This window comes from Hippocampus bargibanti, linkage group LG14 (genome assembly GCF_051943395.1).
Source record: "Hippocampus bargibanti isolate YZ-2025 linkage group LG14, ASM5194339v1, whole genome shotgun sequence".
NCBI classification, from domain to species: domain Eukaryota; kingdom Metazoa; phylum Chordata; class Actinopteri; order Syngnathiformes; family Syngnathidae; genus Hippocampus; species Hippocampus bargibanti.
The window spans coordinates 10,622,087-10,632,273 of NC_142747.1; the positions used below are offsets into that span (position 1 = coordinate 10,622,087).

Consider the following 10,187-nt stretch of genomic DNA (forward strand, 5'->3'; position numbering starts at 1 on the left):
AAAATACATCTCCAATCACCAAGAATGTGCATCATCAATCCAGATCAAGAGTCTGTGTTCCATTCACATTAACCCTTGTATTGGAACTGATTTTAGAAAAGGTATTGTGCTTAAATGTGAAATCACCTGGATATGTCTTGAGCAAAGATTCCTTCACAAGAGAAACACATCACAGTTTTGTATAGAAATGGTTCAGTGGCGGACTGTCAAGGCCTGCAAAGACTTCTCTGCAGGCCTTAAAATATCTGAATCACTGACTGATGTTAATTATATTTCCACAAATTCTTCTTAATGAATTTTAAATTGTCTTTCAGCTTCCTTTCATTACTTTTCCGCTGTTGCGCTGCTTTCACACGTGTGTTTTTGTATTCAAGCATTCAACCAAACATATTTTAGCCATCATTTGTTACCAGGGTCAGAAATCTACCTGGACGCCTTCACAATCAGTTCTACGGTCGCTGTCACATCAAATGTGTCGATCAAACTGTTGCTTTAACCAATCACGTTTCGAGTTGGCAACCCAAAAGGGGTACCACGCCTTCTTGCAGGTGCGGGTCAACGTCAGAGTTTTTGCAACCTATGATTGGCCAGTCATATTGTTGGCTCGTCACTTGCCAATTTTAGTATCACTACCCGCTGGTAATGAGAATGTACAGGGCAGAGCTTGCACACTTGATCGGTCACGAGCTCCATAAGTAAATATATTGTGTTGATTTAATAGTGGTTTTGTGAACCCACAATGGCTGAAGGGGGAAAAGAAATGGATTTGGTTGCAATTTTACTGCTTAAGCCATTTTCTAGACGTACTTTTCAAGAAAAGTTGGACATCATCAAGAAAGGTCAAACTAGCAAAAATATCAAATAATATTGCAATTTTACAAGGTTATTATTGATGCTGAGCCATCCTCAGCCAAGCATCTTCTTTGTGGTGTGAAAGAGCGACTTCCGACCCTATATCATGAATTCACACGTTGAAGGTACAAACTCGAACAGTTTAATGACAGTATTTCATTCTTAATAATAATAATAATAATAATAATAATAATAATAATACATTTTAAGCGCCTTTCAAAGCTCTCAAGGACACTTCACAAGTTATTTCCTGGCTAACTGTACCCTCTAGTACAGTACCGTAAATCACACCACACTTTTTTTACAGTAGCAGCTGCGGATTGATTCAGATGTAGCATTACTGAAGGCTTGGTGATGAAATCCACGGCCCGCCACTGAAATGGTTTACTTCAAGTTTCAATAGTAACAATGTTTTGGGGACCTTTTTTCGTGTTGTTGTTATTTGATTGGAAAATTATCCACATCTTGAATAAAAACACGAAAACTAGCACTAAAACTAACACTAAAATGACACATTGGTAAACTAAATTAAAAAGAAACATTGACCATTGAAAAAAAATAATTATTACCTTGAAACATCTAAACCTATTAGAAAACTGATTCAGACCCTAACACAATCTGAAAAGTCGCAATAAATCCTGTGCTGCAATAAATCCTTGTAGTTTTGGACTTTGTACCTGGGGAACAAAGATGGGTGTGTTTTAGATGTTAGCCACAAAGAAACTCATACATGCAGTATGTGTGCTTGTGAGTGTTTTGGACATCTCAAAGAAAAGCTGAACAAACCAGTTCAACGAGTCCAACATAATCTTTGCCACAGGCTGCACCTTTAATCCGTGTACAAATTTCAACCCTCAGCTTTGTCCAGCGTCTTCAAAACAAGGCAACAGCAATGTCAACTGTGATTTGTGAGCATATTGTAGTTCACGCTGGATATTGCTCCTCTGAGATTTCAATTTAGCAGCCTAACATGGTTGATGCCCGCTTGTCTGCCTCAAAGTCCAAAGGCGCTGGTTTTCTATTTTGTTTTTAGGGGGTTTCCTCGGGTGTGCCTTGAGATTGATTACACACAAAAAAAAGTTGTGTGGAGCTGACTCCATCTTATTTTGTCAGGTGGTTGCTGACAACAAAATCATCTGGGTCCAAATACTTTAAGAGGTACCCGTAGATATACAGTCTAGTTAAGAATTATAGTCTATTGCCAAATAAATTATTTTATTATTTGCATCCACCTGACGAAATCATTTATAGTCAGATAGGGTGGTTAACAGTCCAGGATCCATTGTCCATAGTCAGCAGGTGTACCTTATATGTGAAGTAATATTGAGCAACACCTGGTCTCGCAACTACTGTCAGCAGCCACTGACTCCATTTTCCCCCGTAGAAGGTGGCGTGCGTAACCCCAGCCTCTACTGTCGTGCCTTATAATGTGGTTTGCCTTATACAGTATTTGGAAAACTTGTATATACAGTAAAGTCTCGTTATATCGATATCGGATATTTCGATAGTCCCGGTTATATCGATACTATTTCTATGCACGCACGGAGAAAATTACATGCAAACAGGGTCGGATATATCGATAGTCCCGGTTATATCGATATTTTTCAGACTCCCTTGAATATCGATATAACGAGACTTTACTGTATTTATAGATTATATTTGGAAACGTTTTTTCATTCATTGAAGGTGTGCCTTATATATGGAAAAAAAATTAAAAGACACCATTCATTGGTGGTGCGCTTTATACTCCGGTGCGCCTTATACACGGTACTTTTATTTTTTGTCATTACGGGCAACGGCTCCATGTGTGTGGAGATAATCCTATGAAGTGAGTTTTACTGAAGTTCCTTTTTACGGTGTATTTTTTCCTAAAAAGTGTAGCATGAACTCCAAATTATTAAATTGTGGAGTTAGATTGACTTTTGAGGTTCCACTGGACTTCACACACAACGCTGTTTGGTAAATAGTTTGGTAAACAGATGGAATATTTTTGTGCATTTAGTTGTGGTAGATAAAATGATTTTACGGGTGAAAAAAACCAAAACTTTTATCGCGCATGAATAATTATATAAAAAAAATCTAAACCCTTAAAGAACAGCACTTCAAATGATCTCATGGGAATTGTGATAGAAAAAAAGGTTTACATTTCTATGGCGGCCATTTTCTTCTCACAGAAGTGTTGCTAAGGAACTGCTGGAACCGTGCCTGCTTACGAGCATAATGTTGCAATGTTTGACAAGTCTCCATAGTAATGTTTCAATGGGTATGGTTAAATATTTGCAAACAATCACTTATTAGAGCAGCCATGTCAAACAGTAAATCTCAGTAAGGGAAGGGGAAAAGGAAGGTCATAGAAGGCCTGTGTTATATTCTGAAACGTTTAAATAAAATCACGAATACTGTCGTTGACAAGCATATATACTTTTTGTCAATATCGTAATCCTCCTCTCCATCATCCAATTTTATTTCAGTCTTTGGACTTTGTCAGTATTGTTTTGTTGACATCACCTTGCCGTCATCACAAGTGGCAATGATTATCAACAGAGTGACTAATTCCAGGATGAGTTGGACGTTGGGATTTTTAACCTCCCCACAAAAGTTTGGCCACAAGTTCTGTGGGATAATGGAAATATGAGATTTCTTTCTTTCAAATGAAAGAAGTAGAAGGGTAGTAATTACTTCAAGATTATTTCTAAATTGACCTACACTCGGTCTTAATTCGTGAATGCTCTTCAGTGATGGAGCGAACAAATATAAACACATTTACAGAGGGGACATAAAAATACTAATGAGAGGCTTGTGTTTGATTAATTTCTAAACAAACACACACACACACAGCAAGACAAGCAAAACATTTGCGCATTTGTTTATTACTCAAAAGTCCTTGTCCAGAATGAATAATCGATGAGAACACGTTCTCAAAAAAACGAATGAATTAGTGTTTTAATTCAAATATTTTAGAATGCATTACCACACACAGTTGGTCCCCTTTTGCAGATGTAGTCGTTTCCGTCTGAGAATTATTGTCAATTCATCCAAAAGAACATTTGCAAGGTCAGAGATCACTGTGGTTTGCTCCCAGTCTGTTTTAGGTCATGCCAGATGTCTAATTGGGTTGAGATCAGGGTTCAGTGTAAGTATGTCCACACCTTTATTTATGAGCCTTGCTTTGTGGAATGTGGCACAGATTCAAAAATTGGGTCTTCCACAAACCTAGTTTCAGAAATATTAAAGTACCGTATTTTCCGGTGTCTAAGGGGCACCCAAAAGCATTCATTTTCCTCAAAAGATGACCCGGCGCTTTATACGCCTTATATGTGAAGTAATATTGAGCCACAAAAGGCCTCATAAATACTGTCAGTGGCCACCGACTCCGTTTTCCCCCTGTAGAATATATAATGTGTAAATCAAGCCTCTACTATAGTGCTTTATAATCTGGTGTGACTTATATTTGGAAAACATTTACATATTTACAGTATATATATTTTGAAAATATTTTTCAATCATTGAAGGTGTGCCTTAAAGTCCAGTGCGCCTGGAAAAGACAGTTGTCTTCTGTCAGCAATACCAATGAGGAAAAAAATACACCTGGATGCCCCCTTTTGCCCTCAATGCGATTTGAACCCGGATGTGCATTTGGGGAGTCAGTCAGCCACCACCATCTTCTTCGTCATCTGGGAAAGTTTATTTCATTACGTCAACTTTATGATTCATATCTATGGCTCTAGAACATCCATCCCCAAATGCAATTTTCAACCCAATCAGGTGTGTCAACTTAATCCGTACTTTGGGTGAAACGAACCCAACCTGCTCGAAATCCATAGTGACCCAGTGAGCGAACCTACCAGCATTTTTTTACATCACAAAGCATTTCATTAAATAACCTCTCCTAACACGTATGGCTTGATCAGAAAAAAATTAATTACTCAGCAAGGAAAATACACAACAGTCCAGGAAAAAATCCAGTAAATTTGTGTGTATGTGTGCGTGCGTGTGTGTGTGTGTGTGCACGCGCGTGTGTCAGCCCCTCCCTGTTAGGGTGACTTTCCATGTATCAGGGGCGTGTTGCATAACAGAAACAAGTAGAGCAAGGTAACCACCAACACGCTTGGATGCAGAAATACACATGACATTCTCCAAACATACATGACGCGACACCACAAAAGCTTCGGTCTTGTGCCAATTCGGTTCCACGCCCCGTGTCATGCTAGTTTCCAGAGAGTGCCATTTTATATGTAATTTAAAACAGATTATTTACTTACAGACAATGTAGGTGTTCAAATACCTGACATGTTTCGGCGTCTACTTCCGCCTTCACCTACACTGTCTGTAAGTAAAGAATCTGCTTTAAATTAGACAGGATGTAGACAGGATGAACTTAGTACAACGACAGCCATTTTATATGGTTTAAATTTTGCTTTGCTATTTAAACCTTGCGACGGTTCAAAATAGGCAGACGTGAGGGGCCCGTCTGGTCTCTGTCACTACGCTGCTCTATCCGTAGGTCTGCAGAAAGGACCTGTAAGTTACAAGTTAACACTTAAAATTAGTTTAGGATGGACCCCACTCTCATATCTGAAAAACAACAGGGTCAAACTTTCAGTAGCGGTAATTGATCAAATCCAACAATTTGTGACTTGAACTGTCATTTCGTTGTATTGAATTTCTGATGACACACCCCATCTCCAAAAGAACAGATGGTACATTCTTAATTCAATCTTTTCAAAATAACTTTTCATCGCCCATATTTACGTTTGATTCTTTCTTCGCTAATCGTGGATGACTAATCTTCAAACATATTAAGTGAGGTAAATTGGACTGTTCTAGAAGGGTTTCTGTTTTTACCACAAACTGAGTGATGCGTTGTTTGAGGTTAATGAGTAAATTCTGGTAATGAACATACAGTGTGTGTATGCGGTCACCTCTTACAAAATCATGAGATAACAGAAATCCACACATAGTTTAGAAGCAGAATCGTCGACTGAGGGAACAGCTGTCATTTCCCTGAAATGATCCGAGAAGCAAAACAAAAACTAATCATATCTGTGGTAGACTTTCTTTTGAAACTGTCAATTAAAAAGATCACATAGAAACAAAGAAACCCACTTACCATGATGACAATATTCTTCTGGGAAAGGTCTTTTTTTGTGGGTGACTTTTTTCCTCCCTCTGTTTCTTTCTTTCACCGGTTACATTTTTTCACTTAGGTCCATAAGGTTAAATGCAAAATCCTGAACAAAAATACAGTTTAAAATGTGCTCAATGTGATTTAATGTGAACAGTAAGGAAGCCTTGCCGGGCTTCATTTTTTTTTCCTTTCCAAATGTTTCAAATATCCACTCTCCGATGGGTGTGTGTCTGCGTGCTTGTTTGGCTCTTTCTGGTGGAATTATCGTATTCTGATGTATTATAACAGAAATTGAAATTCTGTGGCAAATATTACCCAATTAATTCTGGTAAATGTTTACGTTTTCAGCTCTGAATGGGTTATAACACTCAGAAGCTATACGGTAAGTGGTCTCGCACACAATGATTTACGACACTTCCTGCTGTCATATCATTAGTCATGAGGCAAAATTTACTCAAATGCATGATGGTGTTAGGGCTTTGACAACAGAAATACTTTTGAATCGTTGAAGGATAAAAATGGAAAATTGTAAATGCTGCATCATTCTATTTTTGCTTTTTCACATCTAGATGCGAAATATGAATGTGTTAGTCGCTCTTCAAGGGCCTCTCACAATTCATTGGAATCATTTTGGAGAATGGGAAGAGATATTATAAACTTGAAACAAATACACTCGCATTGGGCAGTGAGTTTTAAATGGCTTTTATTTCAGGCAACTATAAAACTGCCACATTTTACACATGCAGCTTACATTGCTCCCGTTTGTGTGTGTGTGTGCTTGTGTGCTTGTGTGCTTGTGTGTGCGTGTGTCCGTGTGTCCGTGTGTGTGCGTGTGTGTGTGTGTGTGTGTGTGTGTGTGTGTGTGTGTGTGTGTGTGTGTGTGTGTGTGTGTGTGTGTGTGTGTGTGTGTGTGTGTGTGTGTGTGTGTGTGTGTGCGTGCGGTTGTGCGTGTACGAGTGTGCGTGTGTGCTGTGTCTGTTTTGTAAAAAAAAACACCCAACCTTGAGCTCACATGAAACTCGAGTTGGAGGGAGGGACATCCGGGAACATAACGAGTGGAAACTCCTCCTAACTTGAGGAGGAGCTTGAAAGGCAGTCATAAAAAGTGCAGCAGCACCCCAGTGGACCTCAGCACACTTGGCCTGGACACCGGTATTGAACAGTGAACAGAGGATCTGAGTTCACCCTCCCGGCCTAAAGGGTATACAGCATGTCTGATATGCATGACAACATTTTCACAAAGGTGAGTCAGTGATGATCTGAATGCTCTTTTGAATGATCTTGATTGGTTCTGTCTGTAGAAAAATGGCTGTTAGATTACCAAACTAGTGGTTAGACAGTAAACATGCCTAGTTTTACTTGATTTAACTAACCATTGAATCGATATGGCGTGTGTTGGAGGTATCTCTTAAACTCATTCATGTCTTCCAGTCAAAGAAAATCGTTTGTTTCGTATTTTTGGGATGTGATAATGTCCGTCGACTGCGAAAGCCAAATCGTTGTTTTTGATGAAAGAACTCGAGCTTGTCCGTCTTTTAACATTCCGCTCCATTTGCAACAGAACCTTTTGAATTTGGCACTTGATGATGCCTTGCTACCAAGACAATCTCAGCTCAAAGTCCCAGGACAAAGTCGACTGAACCGGACGGCCTCATTCTTCGCACCCTCCTCCTCGCCTCCTTCCTCCAATCTCAGTTTCAGTACTGAGCAAATCAATGACGATGACAGCAGCAGCGCAATATGGTCATCAAACATCTGGAGCCGGAGCCCTAGTCTCCAAACCAAGGCATCGACTCTGCAGGTGCGATCCATGAGCCTGACAGAGTCCAGCATCTCGCTGCTCTCCTCCTTCGGACAACTCAAGAACCTGGAAGTTTTGTCTTCAGGACCTGCCACAACTGTGGCTCCTCCACCTGGCTTCCCCCCCGGATCCAACCTGCCGGCCCAGGTGCCGCCCATGCTTTCCTCCAACCGTTACAAGACTGAGCTCTGCCGTGGCTTCCAGGAGACGGGCAGCTGCAAATATGGCAGCAAGTGCCAGTTTGCCCACGGCGAAGCTGAGTTGCGTGGAATGTATCGTCATCCCAAGTACAAGACGGAGCCTTGCAGAACCTTCTACAACTTTGGTTACTGCCCATACGGATCTCGCTGCCACTTTATCCATGAGGAAAAAATCAGTGGTGGCCAACTATCATGCAGCAAATTCCAGACTCAGCGCCAACCATCTTCCAACCCAAGCAACGGTCAGAATCAACGTCACCAACTCCGCCAGAGTGTCAGCTTTGCAGGGTTCCTGGGCTCGTCACGGACCTCCCCTCCTCCATCATTCCAGACATCCTTTGCTGATCCAAACCTGGGCTTCAGCAGGGCTGCCTCTGTGTCTCCACCTCCAGCAGATCTGATTTCCCCTGTGTTTGTTGACTCCCTCACGCGGGAAGTAGCAGCATTCCAGTTTGGCAACCATCAAACCCGTGCCAGCACCGGAGACATCCACAACATTCCTCTCATAGTCGAGCCAAAAGCATCGCGCTGCGTGTGTGGCCACGGGAACGACTTCTCTGTTTTGCACAGCAACAGTGGCAGAGGCTTTGGTAAGATGATGGATGTAAACCAGAAGGACAACGGTGCCTTGTTTGCCGGTTCCAGCCACGGTGGATCAGCAAAGCCTAGTAGTCTGCAGCGTTTCTCCTCCGAGGACTCCCTGGAAGACAGCTACAGCAGCAGCAGTGGAGGCTCCAGCGGGTCTGAGTCTCCAACCTTCGATGGATCGGCCACCAAACGACTCACTGTATTTGAACGTCTGTCCTTGTCCGATTAAGGGCAATGACGGAAGGGAACTGTGTCTTTCTAGTCTTTCTTCAGAACCAGAACTGATCAGGACAAGTCAACTTTTGATGACACAATAACACATAACGTTCTTAATCCATGTATGTTGACAAAGTGATTACAAATTGTCACCAGGGTAGCAAATCTGACCTTTTTATGTGGTCTTCCGTATATTTTGACCAGACCGGCAATCTAGCCGGTTTGCAAATTTACAAGTGTAGTGATCAAGATGGCTAAACATTAGAGACAATCGATAGTCTTGCCTTAAACATTCTCCCTGCCTCAGAAGACCGTGGTCCTCAGTTGCCAAGAACAGTATGTTTGATTACGTGACCTTCATGAGAAGGGTCTGACGTGTATAATTGATGCCATTTTATCTGTGACATGCACTTTACAGCAAATTTGAGAGGGAGAGAAAACTGTCTCCCGGTAGCATTCAACCAAAGCTTCATACTTCACTCTATTGTGTGTGTGTGTGTGTGTGTGTGTGTGTGTGTGTGTGTGTGTGTGTGTGTGTGTGTGTGTGTGTGTGTGTGTGTGTGTGTGTGTGTGTGTGTGTGTGTGTGTGTGTGTGTGTGTGTGTGCCTGTGTGTTTGTGTGTTACCAACTCTCTTTTATATTTTTTTCCTGGAGACCAGGGGTGCAACCGGATGCAAGATCAAAGTGTGCAACAACAGAAAATGAAATGTCAAATGTAAATAGATGACCCACTTAAACATTTTTTTAAATCTTTGGTGGTTTCGTAATATCACCCTCTTGTACGCTCCTTCTAAGATCCCCTGTTTGATTGACAACCTGGTTCAGGGACTTCAACGCAGTATTCTTTTGATTAATGGTTGCCTTGCATTGTTTAACTTAAAAGTAATATATTTATTATATTTATTTCTGTTTAAATAGAAAAAATGTATTTTGTACTTTATTTATGAAGAATTATTCCAAGGTCTGTGAATTTCCAATGTGAGAAAAGGGAGTTCAAAAAGAGAATGTTATATTTTTAATTGTCCAAACTTCTCTAAATAAATTTCTGAATACCGCAAGGAAATGGATTCAAATTCTCTCTCCTTTGTTTGGTCTGGTTTCCACAAGACATATGCAACACCGATACAGTAAAACAAACAGTGCACAGATTCATGTTCAGTTGCATTTTATATTACATGTTCACTCGATGTTTATATTACTAAAGTCATTCCAACTTCCATCATTGCATCAATCAATATTTTCTGTCCTCATTTGGGATGGAGGGTGAACTAGAGTATAACTCATTGAAAGTGGAGTGGAGAACTTTTTCAAAAGTAGGTACTGATCATCATGCAATCGAATTTACATACCATATTCATAAAGTAAACTTTACGGGCAAATAAGATTGCAGTTAACTACAGTA

General features: G+C 40.6%; 1 protein-coding gene across 1 annotated transcript; it reads left to right on the top strand.

Moving 5' to 3' along the window:
* The first annotated feature begins 7,063 nt into the window (after positions 1 to 7,063).
* On the top strand, positions 7,064 to 9,852 carry LOC148888262 (uncharacterized). The gene is made up of 2 exons (XM_089013960.1): positions 7,064 to 7,223; positions 7,542 to 9,852. Exons 1-2 carry the CDS (start codon positions 7,191 to 7,193, stop codon positions 8,796 to 8,798), a joined length of 1,290 nt encoding a protein of 429 aa, XP_088870086.1. The 5' UTR covers positions 7,064 to 7,190; the 3' UTR covers positions 8,799 to 9,852.
* The last annotated feature ends 335 nt before the right edge of the window (positions 9,853 to 10,187 follow it).

Coding starts and splice junctions, on each gene's coding strand:
- LOC148888262 (XM_089013960.1), top strand. CDS start 7,191: ATGTCTGATATGCATGACAACATTTTCACAAAG. Junction 7,224..7,541: donor ATGACAACATTTTCACAAAG/GTGAGTCAGTGA, acceptor CATTTGCAACAG/AACCTTTTGAATTTGGCACT.